This window comes from Dermacentor silvarum, chromosome 8 (assembly GCF_013339745.2).
Source record: "Dermacentor silvarum isolate Dsil-2018 chromosome 8, BIME_Dsil_1.4, whole genome shotgun sequence".
Lineage (NCBI taxonomy): Eukaryota > Metazoa > Arthropoda > Arachnida > Ixodida > Ixodidae > Dermacentor > Dermacentor silvarum.
The window spans coordinates 55,245,004-55,263,522 of NC_051161.1; the positions used below are offsets into that span (position 1 = coordinate 55,245,004).

Genomic DNA, 18,519 nt, shown 5'->3' on the forward strand with positions numbered 1-18,519 from the left:
AGCGTAGTACGCTCTGCTATGCATGTTGAGCCTGCGGTACACGCACGCTAGAACATCAAATGGAGGGTATCATGTTAACCTCTCGTTACATGGCTCAAAAGGAACCCTTGTCAGTGCTTAATCAGTACTTAGCCAGATTTGTCAAAGTTTTTTCTTTCTTTTTCTTCGCTATGGAGAATACATCTAAGGTTTGTCCTCAAGATACTGCGCATTTTACACATACGTCGAGGCTACTGTCAGAACTGTTTTCAAAACACTCTTCCAGCGCTATATTCAAAAAGGATAAGCCGACTTGCACATTGGGGGTACCAAAGTGATGAATGCACCGCTAGGTTGCTGCCAAGTGTACCAGACATTCGATATTATACGCGGCGTCATGCGCAGCTGTCAAGCGATGTAATAGTTCTCCGAAATTGTTTCCTTGTTGATCAGCTTACTGGACATCATTTTGCGCAAGAAAGTCAGTGAATCGTCCGTTTTGCAGGAAAATTCACGTAACCTCTCAAATTTGAGAAGTAAAGGTTAGTAAACGCTATTTGCCTAAGCAAAATAAGAGAAAACACTATCATGTTCTGACCTGAGCTTGCAGTTCAGAGTAATAATCTCGGTCCGTTAAACGCGAGATAGAGCCTACCTTGATCAAGAATGTCCAGTACACGTTATTTTATATATTTCTAGATTCATTGGTCATGTGACCACAGCTGCTATTGTTCATTCTCGCGAGTTTCTGGGTCTTTCAAACTGTAGATGGTGATGGTGACTGTTCTCACCTGCAGCAAGCTCGCAGGACCTGGACCATCTCTAATATTGCACCCAGTGACTCGACAGTTGCTCGCAGGGAACGCATCATTGCCAGTGGATGAAACACGGCAATGCAAGTGCGGAATTTTCGTTACATTCTCTGCCCCGTTATTTCGTGCTGTGATATCCTCCTTTCTCACGACAGTTTATTGTTTCTGTCAGTCGACTCTGGGGTCACCATAAGAAGTCGTTTGTGCGCTACTTGGGTGCTCACTTCCGCAGACCCGAGAAGCGCGCACACTTGACAGCGCAACAGGAGGCGTCAGAAGGTCAAACCTTCGCACAGTACATCGTCCCATTGGTGGAGGACTGTATGGAGTCAGCAGCACATGAAACGCGAACGTAGCGGTTGAGATCCAAAACGTACAAAAAGAGTTTCACCGATTGGTCATAAGCGAAGAGACATTTGGTATTCTCTAGCAACTTCAACTGCAATATTGTTTATTGGACATCAAGCACAAACTTTCGACGTTGCTGTTCTGGTTTTAAGCTCCCTGTTCGGCATTCGGTGCTGTTGACTGCACGTAGCAGTCAATAGCACTGAACAGCCCTGCTACACTTACATGTTCATTCGCTATTGCTCTAAAATGCCTTTAGTTATGTCTCTTACTTTTCTTGTTTCCAATAAGCAGGTCTTTGTCAGCTGCTGGTACATGCATTTTGCCTGACCTCCCTTGGTTTGCGAAGCACTGTGAACCAGAACACAATAAACAATTCATGCGGTCTAAGGCGCGCTCACTCACAAGGTGACCGGCTCTGCAGGCGGTGCCTCCACGGCGGGGCTGATGAGCCGGTGCGCGTAGTGGGTGCGCAGCTGGGGCTCTTGGTGCGGTGTGCGGTCGCAGCCGCAGCGCGACAGCTGGCCCCGGGTGCATGCCCTGGTCACCGCGTACGTTACTGCGGCCGAGCTTATGGCGTACACGAATGCCGCTTCCCTGCTTCCTGCATACAACAAAACACACGTAATGTACTGTCACAGGCAGGACACGGGCAGGCACGGGCAGGACACGGGTAGGCACGGGTAGGCATCCAAGCATCAGGTATACCCAGCCCCTCCACCAGTGTCGCGGCGTCGGAAATTCGAGGGACAATATACGCATATTAGATGACGGCTTGCTCATAAACATTCACGCAAGCGCTTGTCCCCCGTCCTATACCGCTTTCCCCCACCTGTACCGCTATTTCATCGCCATGTCTCGGAGCGCCATGTTTCAGCAATCAACTTCAACTCCTGCCCAAACGTTTCCATCGCACAACTGGTGCTGGTGTTTCTGCAAATTAAAGTGTTGGCGCGTGCACAGTTTACATTCGCAACGCTTTAATAATCGTGTCTGTCTCAGCACAACTAAAGCCCCTATATAAGCACAACCACTGAGATTTGTGTGAATTTTGTAAGGATTTGTGGCGACACACTGCGCACAAACCGGCGCAGCCTCCGCCTCGCCACTTGATAGCCCGGCGTGACACGGCTGCATGCTGCACCACGCCTCCGATAAGGGACAGCGCTGCCGCAGCGTCACCGGAGCCTCGGAGGCTTACGTCACCGACGGTGGATATAAACCCAAGCTGCCAAGCTCGAAAGATTCTTCCTTCGCTAACCGTTCGAGCGCAGCGGCGGTATGCTCGCCCCGCGGCTGCTACTACGCTAATAAACAGTCGTTATGTTTCATGTTGGGATGCGTCCTTTCATCGACACGGCATCCCACAGATTCTTTTCACGTGATTTTATCTTTTCTTATCATCCGTCCCTCCAGGTGGCTGATCCCGGTGATAGCGAAAGCCCAGCTTGATATGAGTGAATGAGAAAAGGCAAGGAGAATGCCTGATCAAAATATTAGTCACAAACCACACACCCCAGTGAAGACAAATGCAGCAAATGTTCCCAGGTTTCACAAGTCTCCAAGTGGCATAATTTTCCTGTATCCTAAAGTTTGCTGTGACAGCGAACCATCTAAATTGAAGCAGCTCTTTCAGCACACACCTGTTTCGATTCCTAACACTACGACTCATTCGCGCTTCAGCTGACATGGACCGTCGATGATTCACTGGCATGCCTAAGGGCGCCGAAGCAGATGACCATGTCGCCGAAATCACTGAAATCTCCGGCGCGCTCCACAACAAGAACGAGCCTTACACGTTAACAAGCGCAGCGTTTGAACAGCTGCCACGCAGACATTCTGAACGACGTCTTATTCTCGTTCGGCGAGAGAGCACGGACGTAGCCTCCATCTGCGACGTTCACCGAACCGGTCATGACCCTGTTGGTGGAACCCGCTTGAACTCTTCTTCTAAGGCTCCCGCTCTGCACATGCTCGGTGAGCGCAAATCTCGCTAACTGCACTGTTGCTCGTAGGAAAACTCTTCTCCGCCGCTCGACGCCCATCAATGGTAGGACGTCGGCAGCGTTATTAGTGGGCGAAAGAAGAGGAAAAGGGCGCGCACCGGCCTATTTCATCGCCCGCGACGGGACCCGGTGGAAATACGACCTGTCGGCCCTGCGCGTAAGACGGGAAGGGGACGCGCAAGCGCGTGTTTACATTCGCCCAAACGAGGTATTTATGCGCCGAGTCGCGCAAAGAAAAAAAGAAATGGGAGGCAACGCAGGAGTCGCTCCTCGCACGCTGTATGTATACGCCGCGGGCGCCTCCCACTCGAAGAAGGTGCGCGGCGTTCGTCTTTTCATCTGTGCCGCGACGCAATTGGTGTTCACGCATGGCCGCGTGGCGCTCTCGTACAGCGCGCTCATGCTTCCTCGGGCGTTCTGTGCGTTAGAGCTGCCGTATAGTGAGACAGCAAAGTGTGCCCCAAGAGAGAGACAGGTACATGCGCACGACGACAATGAAGAGGGCTGGACCACGCTCGCCGTCGCGACGCCAACGCTGAACGCCGCGCCGGCGCCGCGCGCGTCGCGAAGGTCCCGCCTAAGCGGTGCATGCAGCGCTTGCAGCGTTACGGGGCACGAAATCAGAGGCGCTGCCGCATCCTATTCTCGACCCATGTCTTTCTGCATTACTTTAACGGTCGTATGACGTATAGTATACCCGCTGTACATAAATTCGTTGCACTCTTAAGGTGGGTGTATTTTCACGTGACTGACTAACGCCCTTACATTTAAACTGTAAATTATACATGACAGCGAGCTCAAACTACACCTGCGACCGACGACAGAAGCGGTAGTTGGGAACTGTCTATTAATTCTGGCCAGCAGCCCGCACCCCAAAAATATCTGCCACCACAGCTTGACAGCAGTAACTGTGACAGTTTATTTCATGCGGTTTTTGTGTCGTCTGTCACAGGCTATCATCGCGTTTACTTGGTACGAAAATTCGCATACAATAAAGCTTCATTTGTCCCCGCCAATATTTTGATCTCACCCCTTGAGAGCGACGGTGTTATTCAGGAGACAAAATCAGCACCCGTAAGTGTCACGTAATTTTTTACCGTGCACAGAACAGCTGGAGGCAGTGATGAAAGATCGCAGAAAACGTAAAAGGCTGGAAACAAGGACCTGTGACCGTACAGCCCATCGAGCACACCACCAAAATCATGAACGTTCTAGAGATGCGCTTGCGGGCATTTTTCCTTTCGCCACCTCAACATCCGACGGCACAGCTAATCGTCCACTTCGCGCATTGGAAGTGGTAACACTGGAAGCGACTGATAGAAAACGCGGCACTTGTTCGCACGCAGGAACGTTTCGTGACTGGCGGTGGCCCGTATGCTGACATGACATAACATAACCTAACCTAACCCCAGATTAATGCCCTTTTGTTAACCAGCACGCGCCGAGAACTCGAGTCTCAATAAGGCGTCATTCCTAGCTATACGGTTGTTCCCATTCAATTGCATAGAACGTTCCTCTACTTAGCACGAGGGTGCGGGTTCGACCCGGCCACAGCAACCCCATTCCGATGGGGGCGGAATACACCGCGCATTGGTTAAGAACCCCTGGGGGCTAAATAAATTCGGAGTCGTCCACTATACGGCGTGCCTCATAATACACTGTGCGCTTTAGGTACGTTAAACCCCACGATTAATCATTCTAATTGATTTCATATCGCCCGCCATGGCTTGCTTAGTGGTTATGGCGTTACGTATACTAAGCACGAGGTCGCGGGATCAAATCCGGGCCATGGCGTTCGCATTTCGATGGGGGCGGAATGCAGAAACGCCCGTGTACCACCGGCTTTGGGGGCACGTTAAAGAACCACAGGTGGTCAAAATTAATCCGGAGACTCCCACTATGCGGCGTGCCTGATAATCAGATCGTGGTTTTGGCACGTAAAACTCTAGAACTTAAATTGATTGCATAGAATTGCTCGGTCAGTTTCGTGGCGTCACTGTTCTTCTGTCTGGGGTTTTACGTGCCAAAACCAGTTCAGAAATAACGCAATAGTTTTGTGTAATCTAAGAAACCTTGGCAAGTCTTGATAGCCAACGCGGCGCGGTTTTGCCGGTAAACTTGAAAAAAAAAAAACGTTTACGACTTCTCCTAGAAGTTCATATTACACGTGTAATACATCACAGATCTTATGGCTCACTGTTTTGTGGTCTTGCATGTTATTTATTTTGTGCTGTGAGCTTGCAAGCACGCACAAAAAAGAGATAGTTTTATTCGAATTTAAAAAAATTACACGATCTTCCCGTAGGGGGACCCTGAGTAGTATGCGAAGCAGCCATGGGGTCGACTCAAGGTAGCTTATCAACTGTATAAACTTGGACATGCAGCAGCACCAGCAACGCGCAGAACTGTTGTCGACACCGTCGGCGTTCGCACCGAACGCGCGCGGCGTTGGTGACTGCGCGGTGCCTCTGGGGCGCCTACCGTCACGCCTCTAACCTAAGCTGCTTCGCATTATCGCGCGCGGAGCCGCAGGTGTTGCCATTCGTTGCGCAATCCGGAGAGGAGAGGAGGAATGCCGAGAGGAGAGGAGATGAGACAAGGAGAGGAGAGGAGGGGGAGTTGGATGCGCATGCGCAGTAGGGGTGTGGACGCCGCACGGCGGATGGATGGATGGATGGACGGAGGGAGGGAGGAGGGAGGGAGGGAGTGACATAGCCCCGACTATAAGATGCTTCGCATCTAGAAAAACATTCATAAGAATCAAACGTAAACATTCGGCAGAGATCTGCCTTGCTGGGAAAAACTGCGCTATAATATAAACTTCCGTTGGAGTTTCTTCGGTCTTTAATTAATCAGCATGTATTCCGGGTCCCATAAGACCTTTGCCATCTCCGTTCTTATAAATAGATGGTTCCCAGAAAGTTAGAAGGGTGGCCGAAAGAGCGATAGTTGGTAATTCATTCGCACGCACATTGCTATGAGTGGTTTTGTGCTTCACTCTCTTATTAGATGACGTCAGCTTAAACTACTAAAACGGCGCCCGGTTTTATTTAGAGAGAGAACGTGAACAAGCAGTGACTGTAGCCTAGACGCGTGAACGCCCGAAATGCACGGCAAGCAGTCGTTGCGCTCGCACAGATTTTGGTTTCATTGAAATATAAAAAAGAGTTAAAATATACCAAAAGGGTAGCCGGTTCCTCCGTGCAGTTCCTGCATGCGTGGGTGGCGCGTGTGGTTGTTATTCGAGACACACGGTGCGCCCTGCGGTTGGCCATGCGTACAGCTTCTACATCGCGGTAGGCGGTGGGTTTGTCTGGGGCACGACGTCCCTTGTTTTAGCACTAGCAGCGTCACGCCCGACGGTTTGTCCGCCCACTGTTTTGGAGCCTCAAAAGTGACCGCGTCACTGAGAAAATTGCTGGATACGAAGAGCAAGCAGCAGACGGCGCCGTCGATCAAACTATGACTTCGCGACTGGCTGCCGTACAGGTGCTATATGGAGTCTGAAGTAGAGCTTGTTGATGCGGCGTCGTGTCGCACGCACGCATTCACGCACGCACGCACGCACGCACGCGCGCACGCACGCACGCACGCACACACACACACACACACACACACACACACACACACACACACACACACACACACATATAATAAACACCGCGAGGAAACGGACAAAGCGATGAAGACAGGAAACAGCGCGCTTTGTCCTGTACCCTGCACAGCGTTTTTTCATCTTTGTTCTTTTCTTCTTTTTTGCCATGGTCCTGTTATTATATCATTACAGAAATGCTGTAGCCCTCCATTTCCATCCGCATGCAAGATATTCTTTTTCAGATCCACATTATCCGGGGCTTCACAAGTAAAAGTCCGCAGGCCTTTCGACACTTAGCATCTCATACACAGGGAGTAAGTACGCCTATATATAAGTCATGAAGGCCGCATTACACACTCGAATCCTTAGTCTTCATCTCGTATCACTGTCCTCAAATAATGTGTGTAATATTTAGCCTCTGGAAAGGCAAGCTATACACTACAATAAGAGCGCTACAATAAAAAAAAACTAATAATAATCTACTCAAGAAAAGAGTTCCCTGTGCGGGCCTGCTACACTTTGTGTTCCCAGAAGGTTCCATCATAGCCTGCAACAAGGAAAGTTTTTGTAAAGAGCATGTCACTGTCACATGTAAGAGGCCGCCCGTGGCGAGAAAAGAAGACGACGAAGATCGCGGAGCGTTCCGAACGGCGCGAGCGCTCGAGGCACGCGAACCGAGCTGTGGTCGAAGCAGAAGGGAGGCGAAGCAGCCTTATCGACGTGGCTCTTGGACTGGAAGGTCGCTTCGTCAGCCATGCTCTGACGACGGGAGAGCGGAGAACCCGGCCACAAAGCTCGTGACGCTGGCAAGGCCAAGGCGTAGCTGTAGACCTCGGAGATGTCCGGGCGAAGCTCCTGGGACCGGCTGCTGCTGCTCACTGTGGTTCCGGTCCTCTTCGCAAGAATCCCTCTTCCTCGGACGAGCCCAATCAACCGATAATCACCAAGACACCGGGTCGCCACACAGATCGTCGGAGGGCGAAGAACGCGTCGTTAGGCCTAAGTAGGCAATCGACACGTCAGCGGCGGCTACCGGGGCACCAGCCACGTATTCGGTCAGGTCGACGGAATTAACCGCGAATCGTCGGCACTTACGGCACCCGCAACACTCCGAACGAGCACGACGTAGACTCAACGACAAGAACTTCAAACCGACGGTCCGTAAGAGCCCACATTTCTGCTTTGCGACGCATTTAGCCCGGGGCTAGGGTGGCCAGACTGATGAGTCAGGGCTAGGACTGACTTAGAGACTTTAAGACGGAGCTAGACTCCGAAACCGAGACGGGGTCTTGTTTGTTAGTAGTTTGTAGTTAGTCCGAGTTATGTATTTTACATTGAGCGAGCATCTTTGTTAAATTAGGGCTTTAGTTTTGCGTGCCTCGTGCTTTTACCGTCCTTGTACATATTAAATCCTTGCTTGCTGTGCTGCCAGTCGTATCTCTCCTTCCTAGAGGGTAACGCCTATGTGCAACCCTCCTGCTCCCAAGAAAGAGTATAGGTGACAGTCACTGGGTCATACATGTTGAAGGATCCTAGGCGTCAGACTGAAACCATTGTTCGAACCGTACACTGCAATAGCACAAAGATGGTGATCCCGCTTTCCGGGGAACGGAATGCCTCCCGCTCTGCTATTATTACACGAGTTACGGCAGACCCGGCGTCGGTCCGATATAACTCTCTAACGTAACTAATTCGCTGAGCACAACGAGCATGCGCATGATCCGTCGATACAGACCGACAGTGAAGAGCTGTCCGAAGCCGGACTCGTAGGCGCCTGTGTCGGAGCAGTTCCAGCGCCGGTGACGGAACTGGCGACGGCACTCGGCCAGTCCGAGCAGGGCGCCCTCTCCGACGGCTACCATGACGTCAGGGCGCGTGGCGCAGAAACGGCGCTGCGCCGCCGTTAGACCGCGAATCCGCTGGCAGATGAGCGCTGGGGCCAATGCTGCGCTAAGCCTGCGCAGAGGATTGAAAAGAAGTGCGTTAAAGGGTGCTGTCGAAAGAAAACGCTTCCGTGCACGAAAGTATCTTACAGCTTAAATTTCTGTTGTAGTTGTTTGGTAAATATGGCACGTAACCAGGATGGCATGCCTTAACTCCGCAATGCCCGAGCACAGTTACACATCTACCTGATATCAACCGAGCGAGAAGGGCAGCTAAGGCCGCTGGACTCCTGGACTGAGGGGACCACCCACTGCACAGCGGAAGAGCTACCTACGCTCGTGTGCTCTTTTGTATAAAGTTTACTTTCTCTCTCTCTCTCTCTCTCTCTCTCAAGGAAAACTAGAACAACTTTCTCACGTTTATATCTAGGCTCCGGATTAATTTTGACCGTAGGGCTCTTTAACGTGCACCCAACGCACTGTACACGGACGTTCTTGCATTCCGCCCCCCCCCCCCCCCCCCCCCCCCATCAAAATGCGGGCGCCGCGGCAGGGATTTGTTCCTGCATGCGCACTCGGGATTAGCAGCGCAACGCCACTGCCGCTATACGCCCACTATACGGCATGTCTCATATTCAGGTCGTAGTTTAGGCATGTAGAACTCCAGAATTATTTTAGAATTAAGAACCAGTACACAGGAAAAAATATTGTGCAGAGACCTGAGACATCACTGACTAGCGCGAAAAAAAAAAGAAAAAAAAAAACATCGGACGACAGCGAGCAGAAGCACACAGGACCGAACGCTGTAGGTGGAAGAACAGGGCCCAGTGTACTCGAAAGTAGCACAATTAAGTAAGGCAGTAGGACTAGTTGATGCTTATTACAGACTTTACAGTTTACAGACTGTTATTACAAGTCTGTAATACGCACCAACCAGCCCAACTGTCTTCTTTATTTGTGCAGAGACCATCGACGATGATTGTCAGTGTAATGAAATAGCCGAATTGTAAAAAGCTATTCGCTTTATCAAAGTAATGATGGATATGCGGGCGAACATTTGTTGTAGTGAGTATATCCAAGTAGCGTTTGTTGTTCCATTGCGTAATTCTGTTTAGAACAGCACTACTAACCAGTATATCTGTGGCGGTAGTATAGGAAGACACAAGTGCGTCTCAATGAGCTTTATTGGTTGGCTCTAGAGCAACGAACACGTCACGCCAAAAGTAGTTACTATATCTTAATCATCTGTGATATAATCATTTTTTTTCTAAGCACGCATAAACGCTTGTAGCGATCAGGCTCACACATAGCGAATTGGTCGAATAAACTTCCCTTTAACTTCAAGTAGCAGTTGCCAGTGTTTGCTCGCCAAACAAAACTACTTACCCTTCTGTTAGTTGAATCTACTTTATTTATAAAAATTCGCTTTTGTTGTTTTCACTCTGACAGCAATTATATGGAACCTCCACGCGAATTTCTGCGGTCGCCGTTACGTTCCATATATTTTTATGTATACGTATGCTATATATTAAGTGTACCGTATATGCAAGGTAGATTCCATATTATTCAACCGCCATAGTTGCCCAAACCAGGTTTTATCTTCTTGACTGAATTATTCCTGAATTTTGTTGGGGAATTGCAGCGCAAACAAAAGTCATTTAACAGTTCATTCACACCATGCCTTTTCTCTTAAACCTTCCCAGTCTATTAAGAAGGGTGAAACAATGTTATGTTCACAATCCTGAAAGTGATGTAATTTAGCTGGTGCGGCTCTTTACGGGCGGCGTAGTGGCACCTAGCTGTGCGATGCCATTACATTTCCCACACGGCGTAGGTTGCCAGAAACGTTGGCGTACCAGCGTACGCCGCCATCCCCGTATTGCCGCACCCGCGTATACTTCGAACACCGTCTAGGAAGTTCAAGCAAAGCGCTATATCGTGTTATCGCAGTCGGTGCTAAGGGCGAAACTGCCAATTTGCTTGCTTGTTTGCTTGCTTATTTGTGTTTGTTTATTTGTTCATTCTTTTGCTCGTTTGTTTGTTTGTTTGTTTGTTTGTTTATTTGTTCATTCGTTTGCTCGTTTGTTTGTTTGTTTGTTTGTTTGTTTGTTTGTTTGTTTGTTTGTTTGTTTGTTTGTTTGTTTGTTTGTTTGTTTGTTTGTTTGTTTGTTTGTTTGTTTGTTTGTTTGTTGTGCGCCCAAAGTGCATTTATGTACACTGATTTGCACTGCACGCACGATACGTTGTATTCATTGCATGAACCTGTATAGATACAACTCTTGTTCGTTGCCGACGGGGAAATAAAGTTTGTTTCAGCTCGGTTACAACACGCACCCTCTGCATCGTCACCTTTGTTTCCGTGATGAAAATTCATCCTCCCACCACCAACCTCCGGCCACCGAACACGAAAACGGACAAAAGAGCTGAAAAAAAGTTATTCGCTTTAAAAGGTCAATGCTGGGGTCAATAAAGTCTAATTTCAGGCATGAAGTTGGATATTGTACCACGCATTAACGAGAGACACACGAGAAAAACATTTGAAAAAATAAGCCATTAGAACTGATCCTTGTTGGAAAAACGGTGTGAGTCGGCCTGACAAAATATGGAAAGGAAATATTGACAAATGTCGTAAAACAAAGAACGGCGGCTGAGAATAGGGCATCATAAAACATAAGGTTATGTGAAAAAAAAGATAATTAGGAAATCAAGATCTTGAAGAACCTGAACGGAGAAGCACAACAGTACATTCTCAAAAGCATACAAGAATGTAGGGCACTTTCAGCGTGATAGGCGGCGTCACCTGAGGTGAGGGAGTAGTCGAACAATGGTGGCGACAATTCCAGAGGTTCTACAGATTAATAAACACCTCTCTTGCCACAGTCTAAGCTCCAAAGCGGAGGGCTCAGCGCAGGAATTCCGCTATACAATGTCGCATTCAAAAACGCAAAACTTCGCAGCAGTAACTTCCTGGAACGACGGGGCGGCCAATCGGCTTATCGTTCGAAGGACAGTGGCCTCCGACGTGGCAACGTGTTCCGCACGCTCAGAAAGCGACACGTGGACTGCTGCAGTTCCTATGGTCAACAGACCTCAGTGGCCGATTTTAATCAAAATGGCCACCTCCGAATGTAAAAGCCCTCACAACTCTCTGTCCTTTCCTTCCTTCCTTTTCATTATTTGACCATAGGGTCGCAAACCGGATGTCCTTCTGGTCGACCTCTCTGCTTATCTTTCCCCCTTTCTCCCTCTCGCTCTTATAGTCAGCGACAGGGACATCTTTGTTTTAGCCCATAGATATCACCAGAAAGTAGCAGAGCTGGCATGTAAATTTGACAAAAAGCTATTTGCCATTCAGCTGAAAATAAGAATGTAAACCATTTGATGCCGAGTCCAAAGCTTCGCCCACTTTCAAAACTTTAATTTCGTTAGTGCGTCTTATACACGCAAATAGAAGCAAAGTGTGACACTTTATACACAAGCACAAAGTCGTAATGTCCCTGTCTCAACACCTGCACCCAGCGGTCGCTCTAAAACACGCGCCCCTCTGAAGGCCAGCGACTGCTACCGAACCGAGTCCTATAACGCTAGCGATGGATAAGATACGCCTGCAACCAGCACGGCTCCAATACTAAGTATACTACTGAGCAGCTGTCTACAAACTGGAACTCCAACTAAAGCAGACCACGTCTCGAAATGTCCGCAAAGTAAAGTGAGCAAAAAGAAAAAATAATAATAAGAGAAAAGAAGAACGCCCTACAAACGTAAAGAAGCAAGGCTGCTTCGCGCAAAGTAGTGCACAGCTAGATACCCGTCCGTCTTATCGCCGCCTTTTGAGTCCACCCTGAGCTGGTACCGATCGCATTGATATGCACGTATTACGTCTATAAACCAAAAGCGAAAGAAAGCGCCCATTGCGTACGCCGCACGCAAGCAAATTATACCACTTTACACTCCGATCTCTGGCAACTCGGAGGTCGAGTTGCCACGCGGAGAAGCCGGTCGACCGTCGTCTCTCCCCTTTCTTCGTAATATGGCCGCGAAACGATGCACGCGCGCGCGTTCGCTAACCGTCTGCATTAGGGCGTGCACGAGCCCTGTCGACACTGCGAGCCCCTAAAGCACTCCTGATCTTTAGGGCAAGAAAGACCCCCACACCATCACCGCCCGTTCGTCCGTCGTCATCGGCGAAGCCCTGCACGTCCACCCTTGTATCGATTCTAAAAGACGTGGCAAAACCGCCTCGTCGCTGGCTCGGTAGCGTACGCTGGCATATGTATATCCGTCTGCGACCGAGAAGGTAGAGACCCCACCCCCTGCTCCTCCAATATCGCCCACTAAAGTGAGCTGCCAGGCTCGCTCGACGTTTATCGGGGACCTGGCAACTCGCTAAGGCGACGGGCTCCGCATTCTTGATGACAGGCGCTTAGCAGCCGGCGCGCCTATTCCGAGCTTTTGCCAGTTATCGCCCGCCCGGTCCGCGTTTGGAACATTAGTGCCAGACTGTGAAAGGCAAAGCAAGAAAATGCGCGTCTGTGCACCTACTTGCGCGTACGTGCGCGCTTGCGTGCGTGCCGTGTTGATGCGCTAGAGGTAGCGAATGGTTGGTTCAGCTATTGTTTATATTTTTTTTTCTTGTACCGTCGCATTGGGAGCACCCAGACTGTCCTGACATGGGCAGCGTGACCCGTGGGTTGCCGCGACCCGTGTAGGTGGCTCTGGATTGTACTAAATGCCCGACAATCAGCTCTGAGACGCATCCCACTCGCGTGCGCACTTCGATAGCAATCGACGCGCGATTTCGGAGTCGTAAACATCCAGGTCTTTCTCCGTGGTCTGTAAGCCAAACGCGATCTCCCAAAGGGGTTACTGCAAAACCTTTAGATTAGGTTATTTCTTCCTCGTTCTCTCCTCGATTTTGTATTAATTTCTTTACTTATTTCGTGATGATGTCCACCCAGCAATGGGTCATTACAGGACGGGAATATATATATATTGAAAGGGGTAAAGAAAAACTTTTACAGTTTCTTGTTAGGATTTGTACTAAACTAATGGAAGTTGTTTGGGATAAGGGGAGAGTGGAGGGGGTAAAGGATATATGGGAAGGGGTAAAGGATCAGAAGCTAGCATAATATGCTATAGAGGGAAATAAAGATAAAGGTTGTCTGGAGAAAATGTACCGCTGACCGGTGCGCTCAGGAATTCAGGGGAAAAATAGATGAGGCGAAATGGTACGCAGCGATCTCAAAACAGGTAAAAGCTCGCCAGAAGTGCTCAGATCTCAAGGCCGCACAGTTTATCAGTTTGTTTGCATGCTTGTTTGGATCTTTAGCAGTTCTCGCTTCTGCTGAGAAAGGTACAGCAGCCTATATGACCTTGCAGAATCTTCTCTCAGTGACTTCCTTGTTTTACCATGGGTTTAAGCGGCCACGGCGCCCGCAGAGCTGATGTCAAATCCTTTTCAGCCATGGGACCTTCGGGGGAGGGAGGGGGAGGGGAACGTTGTGGTATTTTCTCACACTTCAAAAACAACGGTTACTGCAAATACACTGCCAGACGGCTAAGCATATGCAAGTAATGCTGCTCGCCTCCCCCTCTCCCCTCTTCCCAGTTCCGTGCCCACCTCGCCCCCTGCAGCGGTCAAGCATTTCTCACGACCTTCATGGAAGTGACTTATTTTTCTCCATGACGCGATACATCCTGTTCGTTTCTGGGTGTGAGTGTACACCACCGAGAGTATGAACACCACAAAAAACTGTGACCGATCTGCGTCGCAGCCCTGTCTGTCTCACGGCGTTGCGCACGTGTACCAATGCTTGGAAATGAGGTCCAACCTGAATTGTCTTCCCCACAAGAGACAAGTATTGTCCGTTTGAAAAAAAAAAAAAAAACGCTGTGAGACGGAGCCGTGGTGCAGTTTCGCTGCGGCTCCGGTGGTGAGCAGGCTTTTGTGCTCCTAACGAAACGGAATTGGAGATTGGTACTAAAAAGGGTCGATGATGCGCAATACCCCAAAAGTCGGTGCGGCGAATCATATAGGTCAAGCTTCAGTTATTTCCAGACTTCTGGCTCCGAATGTGCGATATCATTCAAAAATGAGCATTACCGCGAGCGACGACAAGCATCGATCTTACGAGCAACGCCTTGAGACAGGTTTGCGACGAAGTTCGGTCACCGCTCCCAGGGTTTCCAGTGTTTTCTTCGGGTGAGGAATTCTCTGCAGGACGCTGCCTTCGCCTTTTCGCCCCTTGTTCATGGCAGGCGTGGGCGGGCATCCGCGTCGGGGCGTGTGCGGCGTGTGTGTGTCTAAGCAAATTAGGCTCGGTCCGCTTCGTCGGACGCGCGCAGCCGCTAATTGGGGTTTACGGAAACCGAGATCCGGTGCGAAGCGCGCAGCATGTAAGGCACGTAGATGCGCGAGCCGTTCCTTGGCAGCCTTCTTTGCCGTCCTTTGTCCAGGGGGTTGTTCCCGAGTTCTGCGCGGCGCTTCACGCTGGTCTGCCTTATACGTATCGGGATCCTGCCTCCCGCCTACGCAGAAGACGGCAGCCCTTGAAACACGTTCTGCTTCCTCTTCTTCCGTGATGAATTGCCGCGTTGCTCGGGACCCTGATGATAGGTTTCGAAGCGAATGGGCGGAGCCTGCGACTCGCCTACTGTTAACAGAGAGAGAGAGAGAGAGAGAGACTGCCGGGAACCGCGTGACTCTTACAACAAAACCTACAATCGGTATCGCAAAGCGCACTCGTAGTGTGTACATTACAGCGCAATATTGGGTTTGATGCGCACAGCCTTTCTATACCCTTGTCCAATTGGGCGGGGTGGTCTGCGGCGCCTACTATCGGAGCGATTTTCGCTTTATTTATTCCTTGTCGAGGCCCCGGGGATGCGCCATAAATCAACCGGAAGTTACCGCCGCTACAGCGCCCCCTGCCGTGGCATGTGTTCATCGCAGCGGGCGGTGCTTACGTCGGGCCGAGTCTGCGTCCTCGGTGGCCGGCCTGTCACGGGTTTCGGCTCTCAGCCGCTTGCTTGGCGAGCGGCATCTGGTCGCCACGCGAGACAAAAGAGATACCATTAGGCTACCAGAAGCGCCCGTCATCGTCTTCATCTTCGTCAAGATCCTTGGAGGAGTAGGCCTAACCATATAGTTCAAGGAGCGTGTCCAGCAGTACATCATCAGCGGAGCAGTAAGGTCACGAACTCGCCTTGTTTTCCTTCAGCTCGCTAACTAGCGTCCCTGAAGCTATAATGAATTGCAGTTAAAGTAGCCAGCATATCCATCATGGTGACTGAGGAAGATAAACTCCAGAAGCTTTTATGCATTCTTTTGAGCACAACTTGTTCGTGCCCATGCACTTGTGGGGCAAGCCGCTCACGGTGTTGGAAGAACATCGTCAGCTCTGGCTCGACTTGCAGCAAACAGGCAATTGGATATCTCCTGTCATATGCTCAAATAAATAAATAAATAAATAAATAAATAAATAAATAAATAAATAAATAAATAAATAAATAAATAAATAAATAAATAAATAAATAAGAAACTTGTGGCAGGGTTCAAGTGTGCGCCATTACAGCGCTCGAATGGGAGCAATTGTGTGCGCGCCGATTAGTCAAGGGCGCAGCACAAATAGCGTTGTTTGGATATCTTCTCAAACCATCCTGATGTTTCTAGTCATCGACGCAGAGAAGCTGTATGTATATTCATTTACAACAGTTTACGTCGCTTTCATTCCTCTCCGTGCATAATACCATCTCTGTGCTAATGTCGCCATGAGGCTACGGACCACCAAAGTTTAATCGTAACGATGACTTCACACCCCGACCCCCCTACGACGCCTTCTCCATGCATTCGGTTTGCACAAACAAGATACACACGTTGAGATAGTGCTCCCTCGATCATCGCTTACACCAGCATATACATTCAAATGCAAAAACTGCGGGCCGATAGGCCGCCTGAAAAGATGAAGCGTCGATTCACATCAAGGTGACAAGCTGCACCACCGGCCACTCGACGTAGGCAACGGTGCGGAAGCAACATTTTGTATTACATCCTGCCCACCGAGTTCAGCGTGTATAGATTCCAGTTCACTTTCACGAACGGGCGCCGCATTTTTATCCCCCAACGGAGGGTCACACGTTCGCACTATCGACCCTGCCTCCGTGTCGAACACGCTTCTGATGTCTTCGTCCCACGGGGCTGAAGCGAGGACACTACCCTCGTCCCACCACCTTTGGACCGGGCACGGTCACTCCCGTGGCTTCGCCCGCCGGCGGCTGCTCGCCGAATGGGCCCCTGCGGAAGACGGAAGAAGTTGCGGAGATGGACGACGTGCTACATCCTCGTTCGCGGATTTGCGAAACGCGCGCGCGCGTGCGAGCGCCTTATTCGAGGCACGAATCGGCCCCGCAAGGGAAACCTCCTGCGTTCGATCTCGCTGAAGACGGTGTATGTATACACATATAACCAGGCCGCCGGGGAGCCAGCGCCCTTATCTCGCTATGTGAACACAGGGTGAACAAGAGAATGAGATGTGGAGAGGGAAGAGGAGGAGGAGAACATGGTCGCCGCTACCTCGCGTGTACTAAGAAAAAGAAACTAAGAGAGAGAGAGAGAGAGAGATAAAGGATATATATACTCTGGAGGCTACGTGCAACCTCCGTAAGCGAGACCGTGTCCTCATTAATCATTTCCCCACGGGCGCTGCTTTCGCAAAGACTGCCTCGCAGTGTGTTTTCGTGCGTGTGTGTTTGCTCGCGCGTTCGCTTGCTTGTTTGCCTGTTTGTGTTTGTGTGTCTCTGTGTGAGAGAGGGCTTGTGAGTTTGTATGTTTGTGGGCTTGTGAGGCGGAGCTGCGTGTGTGTGTGTGTGTGTCGTGCGTGCGTGCGTAACGTTCACCTGTACCACATGTTTGTACCAAGTACACATTTCCCTTTCTTTCTCGTCGCAGACATGCCTTGCCCATTCGATTCGCCGCCCAGTTGCCGCCCCCTTTCCTCCTCTCGCACGAGGCTCCGAATCGGACTGCGCATGAAAGCCGGTTCTCCTCCACTTATCTGATCTCCCTCTTTCCCAGTTCGCTTATCTGTTATTTACGTTGTTCTTCGCGGAGAGGAATGCAAGCGGCACGGCGTTAATTGCGTGCTTTCCTTATTTAATAATCGACTCGCAATGTCCTCGCCACTGACCCCTACTTTCTTGGTTCGTCTCACTTCTGTTGCTGGAGGCGTGCGCGTGTCTGGCGAGCGTTGTTTCGTCCCGTTTCCCTTCTGCTTTTTTCCAGCGCTCGTTTCCAAGCACGAGCGTTTGACGAAAACGTTCGCATCGGCGTCGGCAAACGTGCAGGTGCGCGTCTGACCGCATACAAAACATTTCCCAACCCATTAACAATAGGAAAAGAATATGGTACTTATTCCTTGAGATGTGGAAGGCTGCCTCGATTCTGACGAATCCACTGTGCGATGAACCCTAAGGTGTGGGCATGATGATCGCTGGCTTGAACATGGGAACGTAAACTATCTATTTAAGTACAGCTAGAGGCGACGTTCACCCTGATATCGCTCTGGCGTTAGGAAATGAATAACACGCTCCTCTTTAAATGTTCCCGGGCCATCGATCGCGCATTCGCAATCAATTTCTGGCAGTGGAGTGGGCTTTCCATTGTAAATAGCGAGCACGCTAAGAATGATCAGTAAGTTCATTAATCTGTTGTTCACATGAATGATTACTTGATCGGTCAATGTTTTATTGAGTGGCTATGCATTATTTTTGACGTCCTGGCTTTCGTTAACGTGTGTCAAAACGAAAAAGGGGAAAAAAAGGAAACTGGCGATGCACGACGCGTCTATAGCACTGCGGCCGTCTCTGTTGGGACTCAAACCAGCGATCTTTCGACCAGC

At 49.9% G+C, this 18,519-nt stretch overlaps 1 protein-coding gene across 1 annotated transcript in view; it reads right to left on the reverse strand.

Annotated features, from left to right (window-relative positions):
• Window positions 1–18,519, reverse strand: part of LOC119461271 (protein Wnt-7b) — a 74,466-nt gene that overhangs the window by 22,294 nt on the left and 33,653 nt on the right. Inside the window, exons 2-3 of the mRNA XM_037722503.2 lie at window positions 8,476–8,696; window positions 1,545–1,743 (exon numbers count right to left, since the gene is read on the reverse strand). Coding sequence (XP_037578431.1) covers window positions 1,545–1,743; window positions 8,476–8,696 — 420 coding nt within the window. The remainder of the gene's footprint in view (window positions 1–1,544; window positions 1,744–8,475; window positions 8,697–18,519) is intronic.